Consider the following 25,602-nt stretch of genomic DNA (forward strand, 5'->3'; position numbering starts at 1 on the left):
CAAAGATTACAGTGTCAACTTAATTTGTGAGGATTTGGATTGCATGCTGCCTTTTCTTTCTTATCAGTTTATACAAGAGGGCCTGATGCTGCTCTCATTGAAGTCAATAGGCTTTGGAGACAGAGGGAACTGAAGGGTCATCTTCGGTTGGTTCAGTTATTCAAGTACATCAAACCATTTACTTTGTAAATAGTTCTTGTGATATGTAAATTAATTACCCACTCAACGCATACACAGTCATTTACACATATTCAAATTACAAATAACACATAACACAAATTCTTGTGACCTGTAAACATATTAACCCAATTTAACCTCAACCCCCAGCCATCAAAAGGAAAATCAATTGAGCTGAAATTTCTCTATCAGATGGGGCCAGATTTGCAAAAGAGTGAACACACTGCATCTCCCATTGAAAACCTGCTCCCTTCATTCTCTGGTCTAAATCAGAGCCGAGCTTCTCTGAGAATCTGGTCCTTCATGTTTGTTACTTTCTGATGTATGCTGGCTACATCCTTAATCTAGGTTAAACTGACCAGCTGTAATATTAAAAAAACTATTGTGTTACATTCATATAATGAGCTTACAGAGGGAGCTAAAGCAGAACAGAAGATGAAGCAGAATTAAAGATATGTCCTCAATGCCAGCTAAACATACTGGGTTAGATTTACCATGCATAAATCTGGACTAACTCTGTCAGCTTCAGTGCAGTTACTCTGGGTTTGCATGGGGTGCACTTGGATCAGAAGCTGCACAATTGTACTTACGTTACCTTTTTCATTACATAAAAATGTCAGCTACATTGCAAAGAACCCAGGTCATCACTGAGCCAGCAGGGACATTAGAACGGGTGACAAAGAAGGGTAAATAATTTGACTGCAACAGTTGAAAAGTCAGTGTTCAAGTTAGTGATAGAGAGATACTGACACTGTTCCCAATGACTTTAATGAGAGCATTATTGGATCTGATCCTGCCAAACCATGATTATGTTAGTACCCCCATTGAAACCAGTGTGACCTCATGACTTGTAAGTGCTATTATGTTACTTTTTTAAAGTATTCATGAAATGAAGAGAAATATTTTTTTTTTAACTCTCCCTCATAGAGGTGACTCTTGGATAAGAGAGGTACTTAAAAAACCCCCCAGCACTTACTTATAATCTTATTGATTTTATTCATTCCTCTATCTTTAAATATAGAACACTGCTTGTTCAGTACAGGGCATGACTGCCACAGTAACTGTGTGTTCAAACTTAAAAATCAGTCCCAGGAGTTCAGAAGGGTTTTCTATTATATTCTGAGAGCAAGCCATTGATATTCATGTACAAAGAGGCAGCTTCTCTTACATCGGATTGTACAATCCCTGCTTCATTCTTAACACTGGTGATTGCTTCCATGTCATGCATAGTTTAGAATTCCCTGCATAACTCATACAGAGCAAGGGTGTGAGTTTCACTACTGCATGTGACACTGTGTAATGGGACTATTACTCCATTGAGATGTGTAGTGTTAAAGTCAGCCATTTACTAAGGAACGGATCTAAATACAGCAATGTGAGGTTGCTGTGAAAATCTCTCTAGTTCTTCTCTGTACTAATGTTTGCATTCTGTAATATCCCTGCTGACACTTCCTTCCATCAGATAGGTAAAGTTTACCAAGATCTTGCATTTGCTTCCTATGAATTGCTTTTCATACTTCCACAATTGTTAAGCAAAATGAGTTTAACTTTATCTAAATCTAGATATGCCATTATTGATACGGATCATGATGTGTGCATAGCATTTCAAACTGACAAAAAGCAATCTTCAGACCAGATAGGCATATTCGTGTTTTCATCTTAGAAAACCACCCAGTGCCCATGTAGAATGCATCATGACTATATTCTGATGGACATTTAGATTGATGGAGAACAGCTTTTTTTTCTTTAAGTAAAATACAACCATAAAGGGCTAATCAAAAAGGGGCTAATAAATATTTAACTAGGCACGTTAGTTACTTCCTGGAGGCATCTTTTTTTTTTTTCATATTTCCCCCTCAGATACTGCCGCCAATTGCTATCTAAATCTTTGGTCATCTCACTGACACTTCTGAAGCACTGCCATATCATCAGTCTCATGTACTCTACTTCAAAGTCATATACACCACCCCTCTAGTGTGCTGTGTGATTTTAGGTTCTCTGATTTACATTTTCTGTTTACCTAGTTGCAGCTATGTTGCTACAATAGTTCTTTAAATAGATCCATGTGTCTGTATTTCAATGTAATCTAAAGAATACAGAAAAAGGGAGGGGCAAGAAAAGGCTTATTTCCAAAAATAGCCTTTTAAGACACAGTAGTTTAACACTGACAACATTTAACAGAATATGCCTTTTGCTTAACTGAGAGACGATAACACTGTTATCTAAAGCAGTGGTTTTCAACCTGTGGTCCACAGACCCCTGGGGGGCTGCAGACTATGTATAAGATTTCCAAAGGGGTCTGCATCTCCATACAAATTTTTTTAGCAAATGAAAAAAGGTTGAAAACCACTGATCTCTAGGCTCACTGAATGGTTAAGCATCTTTCCCCTAGGTCTCTAGCATTGTTTAGGTCATGGACTTGAGTCTAAATTTAGTAACAGCGCTAGAAATAGAAAATCCATTAAGTAGTATCCCAAGGCAAAGACTATATTTCACACAATGGTCCAGGACTCGAGTCTATTTTTAGATCCCGTGTGTAGGCGTTATCACGGCTTGAATGTTAATGGAACACACAAAAGCAAACTGGCTTAGGTTAGAACAGAATATCACAAAAGAAAACCTGTGAGTATAAAGAGGCTCTAATACAACTGGCATATCTTGAATAGTAGAGGGAAAAGGATAGTGTGTAAGTCAAGGATGAATAGTATAGCAATGTGACCAACTAAATAGGAAGCCTGAGAGCATAAGCTCACGAGGTACATGCTTTCCCTGAAGTACATACAGGAAAATATTTCAGCATCTTAATGCAAGTGTGACAGGACTCTAACAAAGACATGGCATAACAATCATTCATTCATAATTTTAAAGGTATTGCTTTTCCCTCTAAAATTTTATCTAGCTGAAGAATTGGACTGGCTGCTTTATGTTTATTAAAGCTCATTGTAACTGGAGGTTATGTCACAGGAAAAGCTGACATTGGCATACGTGCTTCTGTGTCCTCATTGAAAGGTAGCTGTATATTCTGGCAATGCACCAAGCAGGCATAGTAAGGACTGAGCTAGCAATTCAGAAGGACTAAGGAACAGCACCACGCTTCTCCATATTGTAACTTTTATTGCCTGGATGTATTGGAAACAGCCGATCTTCCTACATGAGGAAAGTCATCTCTTTTTTTATTTTTTCTGCAGAAAGAAATGATCAAACAGAGCAGGAAGAAAGAAGGGAAATCAAGCAGAGGCTGACAAGAAAGGTAAAATCTTGAAATGTTTTCAGTGACATTTAAAAAGCTGAATGCAAACTAATAACAGAGAGCCCAGAGTAAAAACAGTATCTAAATATTTTAAATAATTTTAAAGACAAACAGCCATGGTGGTCACCATTAAAAAGTCAACATGTAAACACAATGATATGTGAGATAGTAGTATTTAATAACTAGAATAGAAAATAACTACAATATCTCAGATAATTATCCACAAATGTTGGCTCTTAAAATGGCGTTCACTGTATTTGAGAGGCTAATAGAAAATTTACACAAGAACCTAAAATCAGCTAATTTGAGATCATTTGCCTCATACTGCAGATTTTGCAACTATATTGCTAGGAAAGCAGTTCCTTTCCACTGTTCGTACCAGTGAGAATCCCAGAGTAAGCTGCTTCCTTGCTGAGCAGCAGGTGCATTCCTGCCTGAAATTTCTGTTTGCAGACCTTTTCATTTGAAGGTCTCAGATTCTAGGCCTGATGCTGTCATTGCTCTGTTTGCAGAAGTCCCCGTGGAAGTCAGTGGTAACACAGTGCAATATTCAAAGGCACATTGTGATGATAGTTTGCTGAGCCTTGGGGCTGTAGTTCTTACACTGGGCCCAATCCTGAAGCCCTTATTCAGACAAAGTTATGGGAATTGTGCAAGATTGAGCCCTTACATTGTAATTCATTGTGGTTACTTGAAATATATTGCAACTTCAGCTTTAGAAAGCTGTGCGTTACAAGATGTTCCATTATAAAGCCACTGAACAATAGCCCTCAGCTCCATTTACCCCATTATTACTGTTTAACAATAATACTCAGAAGCGTTTCAGTAGCTCCTTCAGATAAAGACACATGGAAAGCGAAGTCTAGTTAATAGAAAAATGCCTGTGTAGAAAGACTAAAGATAGCACAGTATTAAAATTATTTATTTTCCTTTACAAAAACTATCCTAATGTTTCTAATCATAGATAAGTTTCACTCACTGACTGTAGGACAGATTCTGAACCCAGTTATAACACTGTGAATCTGGAATGATGGTGTTACCCATGTAAATAAGATCAGAATCTGTCTCTATATCTCAGTGTTCCTGTGCATTTAAGACGAATTAATCAATTTCAAATATTTTCAGATGTATATTTGTATACATAAATATACAATACACAAAATGAAGATGGGGACTAAAATGCATGTGATTTTATTTTTGTGCTGTTGAATGTATGTCTCAATTTTACTTCCTATTCATACTGATATACTTCTTTACAAAACTTATTGATACAGCTCAATCAGAGACCTACAGTCGATGAACTAAGAGACAGAAAAATTTTAATTCGATTCAGTGATTATGTAGAGGTGGCAAAAGCACAGGACTACGACAGACGAGCAGACAAACCATGGACAAGACTATCAGCAGCCGATAAGGTACAGGCATATTTACAAATATAATTAAGACTACTGTCTTTTTGTTTGCTTTGCTTGTAAGCAGTACCTCAGGTCACGTAAACAGTGATATTACTAGACAAGTCTCCATAGACTAAGGAAATACATCTTGGAGTGAGTGTTCGCTCTTCGTGAAAGTGACACACCATACTCCCCATGAGCCAAATTTTGTACTCTGGAGTTACTTACACACACACGCACACTCTCTCTCTCTCAGTGAGGTACTAATAGCTGATGCAGATTTAAGTACTTTAAATGTTCCTGCACTTTCAGCATACAGAAGCCACACTGACCACGGGAAGTAAACCATACCTTTTAATAGTGAAAAGGCTTTTTTAAAAAAAAACAAAAACAGTTATTAGAAAAAGTATGGAGTGCAGTATACTACACAATCTATCATAGATCTTTGCCACCCATTACTGTAGTGTCTGAGAAATTTAGGACCAAACTTTACCCCCAAAAGTTACTCAGTACAAAATCTTTGTTACAAACACATCTCTGATCTGACACGTGCCTGTGTGTTAAAGCTTCACAAGTTTAGGTAGCTAAATTACATAGTAGTAGTATGTACAAATTTACAAAAGCACTCCAATCTGATCCAGGCCATTAACAGTAGTCATTTGGGGAAAAGGCACAAATCAATTTACAGCTGTTTTGGATTTTATGGTGTGTAATGTACCAAGGAGGAAAATTTTCCCCTCACCTATGATTGTGCAACACCACACATAACATCTGGTCCATTATTTGCATATTGTGACAATGCAGTCTGATTTTTATTTTGAAATGGGCCATTACTGAAATTCTCCACATTTCAACTGTCCAGTTGCTGGATGAGGAACCTCTGCTTCTGCTCACTAACTTAACCAGAGTGTCATTCACTGTTGGGGAGTGAGCATTACGATTTTATGTTCCTCTCAGGACTGCTTCTATAAAAGTGTCTTAGCATCAGCTAGTCAATGATGACTGATGATATGGAGTAATCCTTTGCAATAAGGGTTTTGATGATAGTATTTATGTCAATGTCTTTAAAAGACAGTGACCAGTATGCATGGAGAGAAGCTGAATATTGGCTCTCCTCAATATTGGCTGGCCACATGTCCTTTGTTTGTAGCCTACCACACTCTACATGGAATTTGCTGTTTTGATTATTTTTAAGGGCTCTTATTTGCTATTTTTTAAAAAAATGTTTACAAATGCAAAATGATTTTTTAACCTTACTTCCATTTTCAATTCGTAGGCAGCAATTCGTAAAGAGCTAAATGAATACAAAAGTAATGAAATGGAGGTACATGCATCAAGCAAGCATTTGACAAGGTCAGTCATCCAGATATTTGTTCATTTTCCTTTACTTGCAGTATCAATTCTTTTGAGCCCTGAATCTGCAGAATATATTGTTCTTGCATGGCTCTAAAATCTGCAGAAAAAGCTTTACCTTGGGGAAAAAAACATAAAAGTGCTTCTGCTTCATCTCAGAGTATATTTGCTGTTAGATTATCATCTGTTGACAAGCAACTCCCTCCCAAAACCCCCAACCCTCAAAATATATTGTTTGTACCTGTGATTTAAAAGGCCATGACTGGAGAAGGAACACAGGATGTACTGTACAGAGAACATGACATGTGATTTAACGCAGCTGAATAGGCAAAGTATTTACGTTTGCAGTCTCATCATTCAGCTGTAATACCAATGCTGAACAATAATAAGACAAAGTGTTTGTACTATAGTACATAATAGAAGGCCTGTACTGATTATAAATAATACACAAAGGATTCACTCTGCTGGATTTTAAAAGAAAAAGCTACTTGAGGAGTTTAATTAAAATGACACATTTTGAACTGTGGCCAGGATACCAGGGTTAAATACTCCTAACCACTTTCAGCTAGTGCCATCGTGCCACTAGTGTTTAGGACTTTATTTTTACATCTCATCCAAGAGAAGAACTGTCCAGTGCCTCAGGGTATTTCTTCTGTACAGATTCAGAGGAAAGAGTGCCACTTAGTATATCAACAATACCTCTACTGGCAGTACCTGGTTGGTTGGGTATTTTTTAAAAAAGGTGCACATCAAAATACCAACTCAGTGTTGGTTATTTTGTGAAAGCTGACAGGATCACAGCATATCATTGTATATTATTAGCAACAAACAAAACGATGGCCCATATCTTTAAAAAAATTCATGCACAATTGTGTTTGCATGCTCAAATAATTATACATGCTAATGATTTTTCAGACAGCTGATGACATGTGCATGCATTTACTGTGTCTGGCCATGCAAACATGGCAGATGCACACACAATGTGCACATATTTTCAAACACACACATACACTTTTCTGAAAATGGAGGCTATCAAAGAGGGATCAGCCTGAGCACTATTCTAGCTTGTTCACATTTTTTGCCATTATTGTAGGAGTTAAAACAGCAAACAGGTGTGGTAAAACAATCACATATAACATCCATTAGGTACTTTTGAGGTACACAAGTCAAAGGGTATAAGAACATATGAAGATATTTAATTTCACTACCACACCTCCTAAAAAGGCATTAATAAAAAGGTTTTGAATAATCTCATGATAGATTTTAAAATAATTCTATGCATTTTACCAAGTCTTGCTTGCTGTGGAATTACTGTCACCATCACATCCCCTTGCTATGTATATTCAGGTATATGGCATTTACCAATTATGATTTGAAGAGTAATTGTTAAACCCGGAAGATTATGTGTCTACTAGCATAATTTTCATATGTAATGGGTATGCCCAAAATGATATTCTAATTAATTCATAATCATGCTGAAAACATCTGATACTGTAAACTGCTTGTTACATCATTAAAATCCTTTTAAAGACACCACTTCAGTTCTACAACCACAATAATGTACTACAAACATGCTGGAATGAGTCAGGTGTTTTGCTACTCTTGTCATGTCAAAATTGCATTCTGCCTATCTATTATTACTATTTAGATAATGGTAGAAGCCAAACTGTGGCAGGCACTTTGCAAAGACACGGCTCTCAGCCTCAAAGGTATTTAGGTGGCTAACTCCTATTTAAATCAATCAGTGAGATGCCTAAATATCTTTGAAGATCTGCACCACAGTCATTGTTTTGGAGGGTACATTCTACAAAAGGCAGACAGAGAAAGAAGTAAAGAGAAGCAATTAACATACAAGCAAAGTGGTAAGGGTGATGATAGGCACATCCTATTAGTTCATTTTTGTTTTCTTTCCAAAGTTAAACCCCTGGAGTATCCCTTTCTTCACAACTCAGCCCCCTAGTCTTTCCCCCACACCAATTCCCAGCCTCACTTCCATCCTCCTTATTGTAAATACATGATGGGGAGATTTGGAAGTGGGAGTCAATGAAGAACGAAAAGAACATAACAGAACTCAAGGAAGAGAGAATTTGTAGTTGAGAAAGCCCACATGCAGAGAGGACTTTCGCCAGAGGCACTCAGTAGCACAGGACCAAAACCAAAAGGATAAAATGCTATGAACCTTAGCATATTATTAGTCATATTGCCTTATATGTAGAACATGTTGGGGATCTTTCATGAAAAAAGATGCTCTAGAAATGTGATTCAATGGTATTAAACAAAATGGACATTTTTAAATAGTACTATTTCTTATTGCAATAATATATTTTTAAAAATGCTGTTATAAAGTGATTTTTAAATCTCTTTTTTATAACCTTCTAGATTTCACAGGCCATAGAGATTTTCTTCTGAGAAGAATTTGTCTTTACTTTTGATACTGCTGCTGAACACACATCAGGGAACGTATAAAGGTCTTTCCCTGAAGTTCAGTACACGATAACCTGACGTTTGTGTGAGAGAAGGACCGTGCAGGTGAAATCTCTGCAGCATGTACACACAGGAGCTACCAGAGGACGTACTTCGCTCTTTGATGCCTGAAGAGTGATGGCCTGTGGGGTGGGAGGATCAGTTGAAAACGAATGAAGTAAAGCTACTGGAAGGAACTTACTGCTCTCCTTTAACACTTGTTTTAAACTGTTTTGAAGCATATCTTGGAAAAGGAGATGTTGTGCATGTACAGGCTTTACCATTCCAGGGCCTCTGACATAATGGACATGACGCACTGTCATTCAGTATTATGTTGACAAGACATTTTGAACTAATCACAATTAGTTTGTAAAAAACTTACGTTCATGTTATACAAAATGATTTAATGTATTATAATTTCTCTCTTTTTTATATAATGTCTAATGAAAACACAGCTGCAACATTTTTGATTCCTGTTAATTTTGTTCTTTAATTAAATGACTACTTATTGCAGGAAATGAGCGCACTTCTTTTAAATTACTTTTTTTCCGGGGGGGGATTGAAGGGGAGGGGATTTGTAACTATGAGCCAGATTTCCTGCACCACAAAAGTCAGCACACAGTCTGGGAGACCATGATCAGTGGAATTTAGACAATGGGCTTCCCATCTTGTGGAGGAATGATATTGGACCAGATGTTTACAACTGGAGTTACAGTAAGCTGAGCTACAACAGCTGAGGACTTTGTAAGAAATGTGGTCCATCACTACAGTAAAAAATTACTAAGCTTTGGCAAATTTAAACATGACATAGGTAAACTGTTAAATACACTTTATTGTCTATCAAACTATTGATAGTTGTATTCTTTTTCTAGTAAAATGTATGTGAGATTTGATAACTTCCTGATGAGGAAAAAAGATCCTTCTACTAATAAATAATTACTAAAAACAAACGTAACAGAAATGATTATGAAAAACTATAAGCAAGATAGGCCACAACACTTAACAAAATCCAGAAACAATGAGAATATTTGCCTAAGTAAGGAATACAGGATTTGGCTAAAAATCATAAATATGTAAGCGATAATGTTAACAGTAGGTAATATTGATGAATATGTGAGTGATAGTTGCATAAGATATTCTGTTTCTTTATATCAGAGGGGTAGCCGTGTTTGTTTTTCTGTTTCTTTAGTGACTGTAATAGAAGTGGCACATACACATACAAAGCAAAATTTTGTCCATAGATGTTTAAAGTTCTAGCCTTTGTAAAAGTTTTAAAAGTAAAAATTTTTGGGTAGGACATGTAAACCTCAAGCCAGCAGAAAAGACCCCAATGAAGACATGAAAGCAAATAAGCAAGCAGATAAAAGGTAAAGGGAATTACGGATATAGACTCCTGGTAAATGACTGCAGGATGGTGTGCAGAATTAATATATCTAATGGATGGACTAATTGCTTTTGGTTCTCCAGTTATCAGCACTGGAGTGAAATGTCTCATTTAACTACAATGATCTATTGTACTCCCTCCACAATAATAGGAGTTATGAATGTACAGAACATACTGATAATATACTTAGTTGCAGCCATTGCTAGAAGCCATTTGTGGATCTTTGCAGGGCATGTGTCCAAGGCATGATTAAGAACCTGCTGAACAGTTCAGATTACTGTCTAGCTAGATTTAATTTTGTATAACCTTATAAATATTGGTCACATAGACCTAAGTCTAAGTGCCTGAGTAACCATTATGATTTAATCCAATGATTTGTCTCTTTAATTACCCGATTTTAGGACTTGGTAGCCTCATCGTGGAAATCTATATCATCATGCTAACTGGTATTTTAACATTTTTATTAGAATAATCCAACCACAGGTTCTGATATTTGACAGTCATAATATAATGAATGAAAATTCAGGAGTAATACAAGGAAAGAGTGAAAACATCAACTAAAGAAACACCTCTCAGTAAGAAATACTTTTTCTAATTTGAGAGGGAAAACAGATGAGCCTTGCAGTAAAAACAAGATCATGGGTTGTACACTTATTATTATTATTTGCATTATCATAGTGCCTCATAGCACTAGTCAAAGACCATGACTTCATCTTCTGTACAAACAGCGCAAAAAGACAATCCCTGCCCCTAAGCGCTTGCAATCTAGGTACCAAGTTTGGAGTTGAGCAAAACATTTTAGTTTACCAGTGATTCACCTTCCCACTAAGCCCTCATTAATAAATACTACTTTGATAAGAAAATGGTTCTGAAAAATAATATAAGCACAAAGGAATATTAATGATACATCAGGGCAGCTTTTAAAAAAAATGCAACTACATGTGTATTATTTTTACAACATACAGATGCAAAGTAAAAAAAGCATTTGTATTTTATACAATCTTCAAAACTTTGCAATTTTTTCAAAGAAAATATTAGTTTAACGCATTCTTGAATAATTCAAGCGTGCTGGTAAGAAATCTTTGATTCATATCAGGAGGTCCACCTAGTGGAAATGACAAGCAATCACATATTAGGTCTGAGAGAATTTACCAGTTGATTTATGACTTAATCATAAACTTCTATAACCAACGGAGATATTAATCAACATTTGTTAAGCTACACTGACAATCATGAACTAAGTTTCAAGATCAATCAGATAACCTGCAAAGAATTGTTTTAAAAATTGGCTTCTGCATTTTCTTCTGCTTTATTATACTTAAAGAACTACTGGAAGGATGACATCACAAGAGCTAAGGAAGTGAAAGCTGAATGTCTAAAAGGGAAAGGAATTTTTAATTGGACTGTTTAAAGCTCTTTTTTTTATTAATTCCTAGTTAAGTTTAATAACTAATATTTTGGATAAAATAATCCTTTGTGAAATACTTGATATGCTCACCCCTTGACTTAATTCTTTAGCTCACAGTAGACTTCCCTGAGGCATCCCCGAATTCCTCTAGCTAAAAGGGAGGACCATACTTGTCATTCCTGATATATTTATGTCAAACAAAAGCAATTCCCTCCCTCAACTTTTTGGGCTTTTTATATACATACTAAAGACGCAAATACCAGCACAAGCCCATTTTTTTAATAAATACTTGATTGGTCACCTTTTAAGAACTACTTTGGTCCCCCACAAGGATATTTCAGACAAAACAAGCTTCCTAAAAGCATTAAACCTTTGCATGTGGTGGAAGAGGCAGAATGATTAGGGACAAGGGGACAACAGAATTTTTCACTTCTAGGTCACTGGTGAAAATCGAGGCCTGGGTCTTCCATGACGAACAGTTATCATCTGATCATTGTTTGGTGGCCCATGTGATATAGAGACTGTCACTATAGAAAGAACATATCCATTGTTAGCAGAGTGTAACACCACCACCAAGTATATTCAAAGCTCAAAGGTTAAATATTATAAGTGAATAGCCATATCTTGTGAAGTGTTGAGCTGTTGTCTCCCACAGAAGTTCATGAGAGTTAACAGCTCAGCACCTTAAAGCAGTGGTTCTCAAACTTGGGCCACCGCTTGTTCAGGGAAAGCCCCTGGCGGGTCGGGCAGGTTTGTTTACCTGCCGTGTCCGCGGGTTCGGCCGATCGCGGCTCCCACTGGCTGCAGTTTGACGCTCCAGGCCAATGGGGGCTGCAGGAAGGGCAGCCAGCATGTACCTTGGCCCGCGCTGCTTCCTGCAGCCCCCATTGGCCTGGAGCGTCAAACTGCAGCCAGTGGGAGCCGCAATCGGCCAAACCTTCGGGGGTGGCAGGAAAACAAACCAGCCCAGCCCACCAAGGGCTTTCCCTGAACAAGCGGCGGCCCAAGTTTGAGAACCACTGCCTTAAAGGATCAGACCTATAATCAATTTATTCATATATCTCCTCTAAATAAAGAAGGAAACATAACACCAAATAAATAATACAAAATTAGTAGCAGCTAGTGGAAGGCACAGCACCTTAATGAAGTTGGTATTTATTGATGTGACCACCAATGCAAAATTAACTGAAACTGAGTGAGTTAACAAATATAAAGAATGGAATCAGTACCAATTTTGGAACAGAAAACAGCTTCACATAAGTGTAACCAAGCACCGTAAATCAATAAACACAGTACATGCAGTGAAAGTTCAACAAAATCAGAGTGGAACAATAATAGAGAGGTGCAGATTACAGGAAAGGTAATAGTTATTAGGGAATTATCTGATTAGGATGATCTCAATAATTGTGAATTGGAATAAACAGACCAAATTGTTTGCTGGGGTAACTAAAACTTAGTTAATGGATTTATGCTAGCAGAAGAAAAGGTTACTCACCGTGAGCACTAACAGTAGTTCTTCAAAAGGTGTTGTCTTATGGGTGCTCCACTGCAGTGCACATGCGCTTTTGAGAAGAGATTTTAAGTAGTACTGCTTGTTCAGTACACACATGAACCCTACACAACCCCATGCACCACACCAAGACTATATAGAGCTGCATGGGCAAACCACCCTCAGTTGCTTCTCTACCGTGAAGTTCCATAGCAGAAACTCCAAAGCAGAGGGGAAGGAGGGCTGGTAGTGAAGCATTGCTAGGGACACACATCTCGAAGAACTTCACTTACTGCACAGGGTGAGTAACCTCTCCTTCTTCTCTGAGTAGTGTCCCCCTGGCTACTCCACTTCAGGTGACTACTGAGCAATACCCTCTAGTGGAATGGGAACAGACTTCGGAATAGAGGCCAAAAGTGAAGATAGTATAGTAGAGGCAAACACAGCATCTAAAGCTGAGTCTGAATTACTGCAAACTGTTTAGAAAAAGTGCATATGGAGGTACAAGTTGCAGCTCTACAGAGCTCAGTTATGAGGACATTCTTAAGCAAGGCAGCTGAAGCAGAAAGAGATCTAGTACTTTAGGAGGAGGTTGGAGATCATTAGAATGATAGGAAAAGATACCAGATATCCATCCAGAGAGTTTTTGATTGGAAATTGGGGATTCCTTGTACCTGTCAGCAATAGACACAAACAACATGGGAGATTTTCTAAATGGCTTAGTCCTGTCCAGGTAAAAAGCTAATGTCCTCTTAACACTGAGTGTGTGCAATACTGTATCATCTTTAGTAAGGTTTGGTTTAGGGGGAAAAAAAGGAAGATGCATAGTCTGGTTAATGTGATGTATTTTTATACAAATGACAGGCCATCCTGGACTATCTGTTTTAGAGAGCTTTACCAACCACAGATTTACAGAGACTCTGAGTTCAAAATGGCCTAAAATATACACCAGTTTGCTTAGGCCTTGTGGTAATGCCACAAATTTGTAAATGTGAAAAAAAGACACAAAGTATATTTTTTCTGAAATGTTTAATACACATTTTCAATATGGTTAAAACATATATATGTACTTTTACAAAACATTTTTAGTCAATGACAAATTCCAGCTGAAAGCTAATAGCATAAGTAAATAGATACAACTTTCAAAAATGCCATTTGATCTCCTTTTCATGTGCTAAAGAAAGTATGCTCAAATTCTGTGTCTGGGTATGTACAACACAGCTCCTATTAATTGCTATAGAAGTCCTATGTACACATGCAAATCCAAAACATGACGCTTGCTTCAGTTTTAATTGCAAATTACTCCTTTTTTCTATGTCAATTAAATAAACCTTTTAAAATGACCCCTTGTTAATAAATATTCCTAATTTATTATGTGAAGATCCTTTTAAAATAGCACTTCTTTAAAAAGCTTTCTGTAAATATGCAATTGTCAAAACTTCCCATTAGTGAAAAGTAATCTTAATATAAACAAACATTTTCAAAATATATGAATTTACGATATTAGAATTTTCTCCCTTCTGACAGAAACAGTGTCTGCAATCCTCTGCGAACATTAAACAGCTCCTCTTCATGCTATGGTAGAACAGTATCACATTTATTATACACTTTAAAACAAACTTTTTAAAAGTATCACAGAATTCAGACAGATATTGCAACATGAAAATGATCTATTTCCTTCTTGTGCTAATATTAACTGTATTAAAACACAAATGAGGCACTACATAAGCATAAAACTAAAAGAGTATATACCTATATTACTTTTAATGTTTTAAAAGTTAAGCATTGTTTTAATGATACTACACCTTTACCCCGATATAACACTGTCCTCGGGAGCCAAAAAATCTTACCACGTTATAGGTGAAACTGTGTTATATCGAACTTGCTTTGATCTGCTGGAGCGCGCAGCCCCGCCGCCCTGGAGTGCTGCTTTACCGTGTTATATCCAAATTTGTGTTATATCAGGTTGCGTTATATCGGGACAGAAGTGTATTTATTAGTATTTCCATTTTTGCTTCAAATGACAGTGTACTAGATATTGCATCTTGAAAAGAACTTTTTAAAAAGTGAATGTGCAGATAATGATGTTCTTTTAGGAAAGCATACAAAACCAAATTGAGACAAAATAACATTATTTACCATTTCTTTAAGAAGCTTCTCTTGAAGCCCTTTCATATCTTCTTTCATTAGATCCATCTATAAAAATTGGCAACATATGTCATATACACACGTTTTCTTTTCACAATTGACAATACATTTTAATGAAGACAATTATTTCCTCAAATTAAATGTAAAATCAGATTGTACTAATGCTCAGTCTTCCCATTGGTCAAAATAAGGCTGTCCAGGAAACTGGTGGGAAATATTAATCTTTTTAGGGCAGAAGCACCTAGGTACTATGGCATCTACTCCAAATTCTCACATTAGCATCAGCTTGGGTGCCACAAGTATGCAAACATGAAATTTTACATCTTCTCTATTGCACTCAGACAACTTTTCCCCTCAGATTGGCTGAGACAGGGGTTTAGGGATTGATCCTTCAAGGAGCAGGCATTTATGCAACAAAGCACTTAAACAACTTAATTTTAAATACATACATAGTTCCACTTACTTCAATGGGATTACATACATGAGTAAAGATAAGCACATACTTAAGTGTTTTCAAGATCAGGGCCCTAGATATGATTGAGTCTCAACCAATTCTATCTACATATAGCAAAGATGTTGAATAAAGGGAAACATCTAGAGATCCCCCTTTACTGAGGAAGCATAGCAGCCCTTTGTCAAAGGGGTTAACAACTTAAAGGTAATTCTGGATCTTCCAGATCTTTCATTATTTCGGAGACCTTGTGTGACCTTTGTAGCCACAAGTGAGATTTTTTCATCTGTTTGTGAGTACCCATTTCTCTCCAATATGGATATTGTCAGTTATGATTTTCAGATTAGATTATTGTAATGGTCTCTATATAGATTTCAAGATTAGCCCCACTCAGGAGGTACACCTAGTGCACAATACAGTGTCCTGTTCACTGAGCAGTGTTGGTTACAAGGAACATATTACACCGGTACTCCAAAAGACTGCAATTACTTACTGCTCCCTCCCTCCCTGGTGAAATTCAAGATATTAATTATATTCCCCAAAGAACTACAAGTTTGGGTGCCTTAAGGTAGAGGTGCTTGCTGTTTTCTTAATTGTGAGGCAGGAAAAAACTTGAGGAAGAGGGAAAAACTGAGAGGACAGTTGCCAAACTGTTTGTTTCCAATTGGTTCTTTCCTGCATAACTGAAATACTAGGAAGTAAAGCTGCAGAATATAATATAAACTATACTGCCTGGCCATGAAATTTCTGCCTTGATTATCAGGTTAAATGTTCATCTCTTCTAAAAGGGCAAAATTAGGCCCTTAATGTCGCACAAGTTATGGTCAAATTAACGAAAAAAGTTATTAAAAAGTATCTAGAGGACATTAGTATAATGCTGAAGGTAAAGACTTGGCCTATAATGTAAGAAATAAAAAGAAAATTAAAGAGAACAAATGTCATACCTCAGAAGTAAAAATATTTTCCTCATAGGTAACACTGTGGGAGATGTGCTTTTCAAATGAAGTTTTAAGAATCTGAATCCTAACAACAACAAAAATGCAAATTAAAGATCTTTGCCGTATATGAAAATCCCACAAAGATCTTGAATAGGGCAATTCAACTTTTAGTCTAACATACTATATAAAAACATTGATGACCATTATTATCCCTATTAGTGTAATATTGCACTAGACTTTGGCAGAAAATTATGTGGATAACAATATTATTTATTAATGTTTTCATATACAGCACTTTCATCCATAGATTTCAATATGTTTTACATATAAATGAGCAAGGATTATTATCCTCATTTTACAGATGAGGAAACGAAGGTTGTAGAGCATTAAGTTACTTGGCTCAAAGTCATATATTGAGTAAACTGAAGAGCCATGAATAGAATCCAGGTCTCATAACAACATTAACAAACCCCACTAACCTCTGCTGTTCATTTTTCTTGCATGCACCAAACGTAAGTGCATGTTTTTTCCAAAAGTTCTAAAAAGAAATATAATAATTAACTGAACCAGTAAGAAATTAATCCACAGAATGTAGGACTTTAAAAAAATAGGTTTCTCCTGTTCCCAAATAACCTATAATGAGATTGAGAACAGAATGATTAGGCATTCTACAATAGCCCATATCCTCAGGTGTTTTAAAAAATTAAAGACTCAGTGAGGCAGGATCAAACAGTAAAGCACTCACCTTTAACTCAACCAGCAATTTCAGCCCATATTTCCCAAAATCTATTGTGAATGGCTGTTTCCCCTACTGGCAAATAGAAGGCCTGAGACACTTTGATCAGACATTCTAAATAGGGTTCAATGTGGTTAAAATGAGACTAAATTTGTTCTAATGTGTGATTTAAGTTTGATTTTAAGCTCTTTCCAGAGTAAAAACCTATTGTATTATTCTACTCTGTCTTCACCTTAATATTAATATTCTTAATGCTACTTTTACATTAGAGCTAGCAGCAGACTCACCAAGTCCAAGGTGAGCCATTTTGATACTAAATAAGTTTACATCTGAGTTAACTAAGGCCTATGGAGGCTAGGTGTTTATTTAGAATACACAGTAATTCAATTTCAAAGGCTGGATTTGTTTGCCTGAAACATCCTAACCACTTAGTAGTGTTGATTATGCTGGGAAAGGATTAGCCTTACACAGTGAGACAGGTGGCTTCTTTATGGAGGTGGGAGGGGTTCTCTCTAGAGCAGGGGTCAGCAACTTTTCAGAAGTGGTGTGCCGAGTCTTCATTTATTCACTCTAATTTAAGGTTTTGCGTGCCAGTAATACATTTTAACGTTTTTAGAAGGTCTCTTTCTATGTCTATAATATATAACTAAACTATTGTTGTATGTAAAGTAAATAAGGTTTTAAAAATGTTTAAGAAGCTTCATTTAAAATTAAATTAAAATGCAGAGCCCCCCGGACTGGTGGCCAGGACCCAGGCAGTGTGAGTGCCACTGAAAAATCAGCTTGCATGCCACCTTCGGCATGTGTACCATAGGTTGCCTACCCCTGCTCTAGAGAGTCAATCTGGAATTGGGACTGAGCAAATAAGTGCATAGCAGTAGCTAAGCTTAAAAAGGACTGAATAAACTATTTGTAATTTGACTGTTAATTTCTCTGAAAATAAAAATAAAGCCAAATGCCAGGAAGATGGTAAATTTTTTTACTTTACACAAAATATTTAGCTTTTTTTTTTTATAGCAAGTTATAAAACACATCTTCTGAGAGCCATTAGTAATGGTCCACAGATAAATGCCAAATTAAAAAAAAAGGGAAAAATCCAATATTTTTAGAAAACAGATTTTTTCCAGTAAATAATTTAAATACAAACCAATAATTCTTTCTCCATGTTTTTCAAAGATTGGGAATCTTTTTCAAAATTCTCAAGTTCCTCTACGATGGTGAAATGAAATTTGTCCAGCTGCTTGATCCTACCAAAACAGAAATAAACTAAAAATAAAAAAGCATTTATGTCATTCAAATAAGTTTTTGAATAAGTATTCTGCTACAAACCTGCATTCATGCAACTGACAACTCATTGTTGTCAAATGCTGCTGAGCTGTTTTCAAGGACTGCTTGGTAAAGTGGTCCATTCTTCTTGAGCGGCTCTAGAAAGATATGCATTAAGATTACTTTCAGTTTAATTGACTAACTGAGAAGAGAATGATAAAATAATGTATTATAAAACATAACCATAGTAATTACTTATATATCATAGGTTACAGTGGACAAAAGTCAACATTAACCTTCATATCAGGGACATTCCTTTTGCTTTCCCTTGAAAATGCACCAAAATTTAGTTGATTATAAAAGTCTCTGAAAAATCACTGTTTGCATATACTTACTGGAGATTAGTTAGAGGCTAACAGCAAAATTCTACAAGCATTCTATTGTCACTGAGCATGCTCCACCTCGAGAGCTCACTGAGCATGCTGTAGCCTAGACTGAGCAGGTCTTTTCTTCTGTTTGTCAGGAGCTGCTGCAGACCAGATTTGAGAGTAGGGAGACTCTCTCTCCTATTCTCTCAATGCTCCCTGCATTGCCCAAGTGAGTAGAAAAGGAGGAAGTAGCAGGACTTGAATGCAGAGAAGGCGCTACAGGGCAGCAGAAGGTTGGAATTGGAGAAGGAGGAACAAGGACAGGCTGGGAGGGGACAAGAGCAGAGAGGGACAGACACATGGGACACAAACTGGAGGAAGACATACTAGGGGACACCGGGACAAAAGGGTCTAATCACTGGAACATACTCCCCTCTAGAACCCGGAATGGAAGTCAGGATTCAGTCTGAACATTCCTCTGTTGTCAGCAAACATTGTGAAATTCACTGGCAAAGTGTCTCTCATTTCCCTCTAGTAAGTATCAACTACTCCATAACTCACAGAGGTCTTTGCTGTGGATTTAAAGGTTCCAACTCTGTTGATGGACCCATATGTAGGATAAACACAATTCCGCATAATGGAATTTGTTTTTTCATTTTGTGTTTTTAAAAAGCTAGGAAATTACATTGGGAAAAAAAAACCTATGTAACCTGAACATTGTTTTATCAAAGTCAAGTCATGCCAGAATTGAGATTTCCTGACGAACCTTAATTTGCCTGTCCTATGCATATATATTATGATACAATCTTTATTACATGATCACATACAATTTTTTCCACAGGACCCATGCTTCATTCAATGCACAGGATGAACAGAATTCAGGCAGTGAAACAAGGTTGTTGAAATATATGAGGTTGCTGTCTATATGGACAACTGTCCATCAATTTCCCTTCAGCATATTGGGGATAACAACATTACCTCAGCCAGGTGTATTTTGAAGATAAATGCATGAATGTTTCTGAAGCACACGGATGGCAACAGGGATGAGTGCCAAAAAAACAAAAAAAACAAACAGATCCAGAAGAAATTAATAATTCTGAATGCTGGGCAGGGTTTGAATGGTGTGTAGTAAATGTAACATGAGACCACCACTGAAGGATAAAAAGAAATATTGAAGAGTTGCCACAATCCTTGAGCAGAGTCCATCCTGTGCACTGAATGAGGAAGAGGTCCTGAGGAATGATCATGTAATTAAAAGAATGTATCATAATGCATATGCAAAAAGGATGCCATATAAAGGTTGCGCAGACAACCTTTATTCTGGAATTTACTAACTTCTCAGTCTTTGACATAACGACCTTAACATTCTTTTCATATTTATTCTTGTATGCAATAATATATAAGGTAGCTCTGTTAATGATGTTTCTAGTTAAGAGTATCATGTATGAGAATGAATGAATGAATGAATGAAAGAAACTGTATATTTTTCTATACACATATATGCCTTACCTGAATTTTCCTAGTAAATTCCTTATGGAGCTTCTGACCTATCCCTATACTTGAACAACCAGGGTCCCAGACCTCTCCATCCAAAACAGACAGCTCATTTACAGACACAGTAGATATGCTCTCGGACACTGAAAAATTTTAAAAGATCATATGTAAAGTTAGCGAAGTAGGAACATATTAATGTATCATCTGTACAATATAAGTTATTGCAGTTCTGATGGCTGGGTTTATAAATCCCAAGACTAGGGCTCATATCTACTTCAATTGCATCCAGTTTAATTTCAGAAACTAAACTCCTGACCTTCTATATATTTTACTAACCACTTTGTCTTTAACAGATTTCATTTGTATATGTTTGATCTGTTTTTTATTTATTATTATCTGTTTCTTTCTAATTTTTTTTAAACATGTTACGTTTTGCATGAGACATTATTTACCAGAGATTTGAAATCTATAATTATTAAATATACTATTTAGAAATTTGGTGAAAAGCTTATTATCCACCCAGTCACTAAAACATCTCGAGATTTATCAAATACACACACTGTCTCCCTCACCTCTTCAGTTTACAGGGGCAACACCACTCTAAATACATAAATGACATTATATCAAAACCTTAAAAAGTTGAGCATGAAAAAAGCAGGCCAATATTAGACCTTTTGAAAATCTACCCAAAAACATTGCACACATAAATGTGGCATGTCATTGTTTTTAAAATGAGGACCCAAATGGGTAGATCTCTCAGAAGGTAAAATGTTATGTCCGAAGGAGATAGCCTGCATAAAGACTTCAGTATATGACCCAACCATACCTTGAATTTGCATACCACCCTTACTACTAAAGGATTTCAAAATGCTTTAAAAATGTAAACATACACCAATACAAACTTAAAACAGACGTTATTTCCATCAAAGAGACTGCAACGACTTCTTGAACGAAATGCAGCTACTATTATATCGCACACAACAATTTAACATATAGCAATTTAGTAAAGAAAGTGATGACAGATTTCTTACCAGTTATTTCGTTTGTTGCAGCCCACTTCTTCCCTTTTCTGGAAAAGGAATGAGTCCTTGCACACTGCATTATGGATTTATCTAGCAGAAAGCAAGGACACAACAAATTCTATCAGCCAGTGGGGGTTTAAAAGTGCCCTCCCCAAGTCTAAGTCTTCTTTGCCTCCACTCTTATTGCAAGCATTGAATCCATGCTTCAGCTAATTCCCCTAATTTTGCGTCTTCTTCTTCAGGTCTGATGAAAGATGGTAAGGAGGAAGAAAGAAGAAGAGACAAGATAAAGCAAGAAAGGAGAACAAGCAGAAGAAGAGGGACAAAGGAGCTAGAGTGTCATCCAGCTCTAGTTCCCAGAATTCAGGACCTTCAGTTGTCTCTCTCTACTGGCCTTTGGGATGGGAGTGAGACCCTTAGGAATGTGGTCTTCTACCAGAGTATCTTATGTCCATGGGCTTGACCCCTAGGTATTCTCAATGTTAACTCTTCCTCTTCTAGGAGTCCTAGGTGAAGCTCATGGTCAGCCCTGCTCTCCCAGGCCACCAGTTTCACTGTTGTACTACTGAGCATGATGGAGCCTTTTATCTTCTACTACTTGTTTTTCCTTCCAATTAGTGCTCTTTTCCCTATTCCCAGCAAGTCTCATGCCAAGGAACTGGTTGAGGGAAGTACACAGAGTAGGGGGCACTCGTTTATCTGATATGCCTGCAGTGACTCCGAATTATTTGCCTCTTTACTTCCTAATAGGTAGAGACATAACACAGTCTATGGAGATTGTGTTTTTGTTTCAGGAAGAGGAAGAAGCGATCTCAGACAACACCTTATCAACTGGTAAACTATTACAAATTTAGATGGGCAAAATATAAACATTCAGATTCCAATTTGGAGAGAATACTGGGATGCATCTCTTCTGAAACATGCAATTAGCTCTTTATTGACCATAAGTGATCAAACTTGTTTGTTTATTCATCGGAATGATAAGAAGTCGACTGCTGTGTTTCTTGAACATTTATTTTATTAGTTAAGGAAAGAAATTTTTCCACAGCATTCTGTATCAATGTCTCAGAGAAGAACAGGTAATGCTCTTTTCTTAAATGTCTGCAATAAAAATGGAGCTTATTAAGATGTCCCAAAGTAGGGCGACCAGATAGCAAGTGTGAAAAATCAGGACTGGGGGGGTGGGGGTGGTAATAGGCACCTATTTAAGAAAAAGCCCCAAATATCACGACTGTCCATATAAAATTGGGACATCTGGTCACCCTATCCTAAGGGTTTTAATTAGAATTGCAATATTATTGTTCATGGTTAAAACTTTAAGCAGTTTTCTGGTTTACATTTATTGTATGACTATAGCTCCAGCTAACCTTTATACACAGTATCATCATCTGCTTTAAATAATTTTCTAGGGAGAAGCTTTGTTTTCCTCTGTTCTTCTTCCTTCCTCATTTCCACTTCATCAGAATCACTTTCTGCATCACTGTGGTACATTCGTTTGAGATTCACTTGTACTGTAGGCCCTTTAAAGTATGACAAACATATTTAATTTCAGAGCTATAGAGAAATCAATGAATGTTGCATTTGCAAGAGGACTTGTGCACAGCCCTGTATGTTTGGTGCATTTCAATATAAGGGGCTGTTGCCACAATCACCTTCAGTGTCTTTAGGCCATATACCATGCAAAGACTCCAATGAAGCAGAAAAGGATGGATGATACGGTTAGTGTGGGTCTGCTGACATAATATACTTGGAGAACATCTGTTAAAATAAGTATGCTTCCTTTCTCCACTGGGAATTGCTTCTGCAGATTCCTTACTCCTGACAGACTGATGGGCAGAAAAACCCTCTGGAGAAAGGTTGAGTACTTAATTAAATCAAGATGAAGGGACTATTCTCACAAAAAGCACTAAATTTGGCTCCTAAATTAAGTGTGGCAATGGGGTTCCAAGGGATATAATAGCCTCCATATATATATGACTCCCAATTGATGCTTCTAAAGCTTAAGTGAAAAACATTCACATCTAACAGTAACTTCCTATCAATAACAACAACGATTAACACTAACTTTAGGAACAGAATAAACTGAGTATATATGAAAAGAGAAATACACTGGTAAAAAATACTAAATAAAGTTTATAGGAGTTCCGTTTCCACATGTAGGGCTTGAAGAATTGGGCCATATTTTTGTATCTAAGACAAGTTTTTCATTAACTATTTACAGATATCCAAAGAAAGTGCTTTTTCATAAGAGACACTCACATACCGGATTCATGTATGGTGCCACAGGGATCTTCACACCATGACTGTTCTCTGCTTCCACTGGAAGTGCATAATTGAGATGGAGGTACAGATTCCTTTAAAAAAAAAAAAGATATATTAACAACCTCCAGAACAGTGAACCCATTTAGATAGTCTTCATCATAAATGAACATTTACGTGTTTATTAAAAACTAGAAATATAAATATCAAAATACTAAGGTACAGTTACGACGAAGAAATCAGTCTGCACATGCCAGTTTTGTACTTTGGTTCGGTGGCAAAGATTTTAATAATTATTAATTCTCCAGGACTTATATTAATAACCTACAGCTAAAAGTACAAGAAACTAGCTAATTGAAATGACAAGTCATTTTCTTCTTGAATTTTTTTTCCATTTAAAAAAAATTCAAGGCAAAAGCAAAGATATGTTTTGTGTTTTTTGTTAAAATACAAATTATCAGTGCTATTGCTGGGATGAGAGATTATTTCCTTACAGTTATAACACAGGCAAAGTCTCAATGACATCCCAGACAACACTGTTTTTATACTAAACTGAAATATGCAGGCAAGATTACAAGAAAATGTTTGAAAAGAATGTTAAAAATTTAAAGCAATATACATACATGTTTCCCTAATGCCACCAATTGTAAAATAAACATACAAAACTGCAGCTTTTCAAATGGGTCTCTATCATACCTCTCCTTTATTTTGCATATTTTTAGTAAGATCTTTCAGTTCTGCGTTAATGGAGAGTTTGTCTGAAAGGTAATTTGTAACATTCACTGCCTCACTAATATCACATATTTCCACCTCAGGGTCAGTAACCTCTATGTCTTTTCCACTCATGACAGCTTTGTCCATAGTTACTGGAGTCAGATTAGGCTACACAAAAGAAAACAATAAAACAATTGTTGAAAATGGATATTCAAATGTACTAATTTTATAGCCCTTGTGTACTCCGTAGCTGAGTACTGTGCATCGGTATGGACCAGAAGTAGCCATACTTGACTTGTTGATGTCCAGCTAAACCTGGCACTGTGGTGCATCACTGGAACCCTCAAGTTGACCCCAACACCTTGGCTGCCAGTGCTGTTGCACATTGCTCCCCCACACATTTTCTGTGATGCCACAACTCTTTGGGAATTTCAGAGGATCATGGAAAATGAACATCTTCCTTCCACCAGGACCTTAACAACGTCCCTCATCACTGCTTGAAGTCATGTAAGCCCTTTTGGACCCACACATTTAACCTTCAATAATGCAACTTCAACCCTGATGACGCATGGAAAGCTGAATGGAGTTCACAAGAAGTCACAAACACCACATGAAAGACCCAATGCAGAAGATCCCTGGCTTCGATCTCCCATGAAGCTCATGGACAACCCTAAACCATATCCACACAAACCATGGCAGATGTGGATACGTGTTGCAAAAATGGAAAATTAAAGACTCTCCAGTGTGTGACTGGTCACCCAGAACAGGCATCACAGCAATACACTCTGCTACTCCAGATGCAATTATCTGGCTTAACCATCTAAATGTAAAATTATAGTTGTTGCTCTACATTTACATCAGCCAAATGGAGAAGATGATTTTATCAGTTTATAGGAAATCTAAACAGAAGTTTTAAAAAAAAGTCTCAGCAAATACCAGGATGCATAATTAAAATAAAAATGACTGTAAACATGTACATAATCCTATGAAAGTGTGATATAAAGGTGAGCTAGTTGTCTTTACTTTTCTAATAATTAAGGGACAGATCATAACCTAAGTGTCTACGAATGAAGAGGACAGAGATCCAAGAAGTCAGAGACTCAGACTTGAAATGGGGACATAGAAGAAGAAAGTGCCTACTCTGTGATATTCCCATCTCCCCACCTTAACACCCCTCTGAGAGTGTACTCCAGGAACTGAAATATTTCACAAGGGAGCACACTTTCCACAGAGTTCACTCCTTCAACCATGCAGGAATCCTCTGATTGAGTTAATGCCATAGTCTATT

The 25,602-nt window shown here is 36.8% G+C and overlaps 2 protein-coding genes and 1 long non-coding RNA gene across 32 annotated transcripts in view; 2 read left to right on the top strand and 1 right to left on the bottom strand.

Annotated features, from left to right (window-relative positions):
- PHACTR3 (phosphatase and actin regulator 3) overlaps window positions 1–9,091 on the top strand; it is a 150,597-nt gene extending 141,506 nt beyond the window's left edge. For all 22 annotated transcript variants that reach the window (XM_039499296.1, XM_039499300.1, XM_039499294.1 and 19 more), the window contains 4 exons: window positions 3,366–3,427; window positions 4,702–4,842; window positions 6,098–6,174; window positions 8,554–9,091. In XM_039499296.1, the coding sequence (XP_039355230.1) occupies window positions 3,366–3,427; window positions 4,702–4,842; window positions 6,098–6,174; window positions 8,554–8,569 (296 nt within the window). In that variant the 3' untranslated portion in view covers window positions 8,570–9,091. The remainder of the gene's footprint in view (window positions 1–3,365; window positions 3,428–4,701; window positions 4,843–6,097; window positions 6,175–8,553) is intronic.
- A 4,902-nt stretch (window positions 9,092–13,993) lies between these two features.
- Window positions 13,994–25,602, bottom strand: part of SYCP2 (synaptonemal complex protein 2) — a 59,699-nt gene continuing 48,090 nt past the window's right edge. For 8 of the 9 annotated variants that reach the window (XM_039497191.1, XM_039497185.1, XM_039497186.1 and 5 more), the window contains 11 exons: window positions 24,297–24,482; window positions 23,605–23,695; window positions 22,709–22,861; window positions 21,351–21,431; window positions 20,335–20,462; window positions 18,521–18,615; window positions 18,339–18,438; window positions 16,935–16,993; window positions 16,462–16,540; window positions 15,058–15,114; window positions 13,994–14,493 (listed from right to left, as the gene is read on the bottom strand). In XM_039497191.1, the coding sequence (XP_039353125.1) occupies window positions 14,422–14,493; window positions 15,058–15,114; window positions 16,462–16,540; window positions 16,935–16,993; window positions 18,339–18,438; window positions 18,521–18,615; window positions 20,335–20,462; window positions 21,351–21,431; window positions 22,709–22,861; window positions 23,605–23,695; window positions 24,297–24,482 (1,101 nt within the window). In that variant the 3' untranslated portion in view covers window positions 13,994–14,421. The remainder of the gene's footprint in view (window positions 14,494–15,057; window positions 15,115–16,461; window positions 16,541–16,934; window positions 16,994–18,338; window positions 18,439–18,520; window positions 18,616–20,334; window positions 20,463–21,350; window positions 21,432–22,708; window positions 22,862–23,604; window positions 23,696–24,296; window positions 24,483–25,602) is intronic. The other variant, XM_039497192.1, reaches the window with a different exon arrangement.
- Window positions 19,322–24,778, top strand: LOC120379706. The gene is made up of 4 exons (XR_005587543.1): window positions 19,322–19,359; window positions 21,584–22,420; window positions 23,563–23,685; window positions 24,565–24,778. It is a non-coding gene; the product is annotated as an uncharacterized LOC120379706 (long non-coding RNA).

This window comes from Mauremys reevesii, linkage group 13 (genome assembly GCF_016161935.1).
Source record: "Mauremys reevesii isolate NIE-2019 linkage group 13, ASM1616193v1, whole genome shotgun sequence".
Classification (NCBI taxonomy): Eukaryota; Metazoa; Chordata; order Testudines; family Geoemydidae; genus Mauremys; species Mauremys reevesii.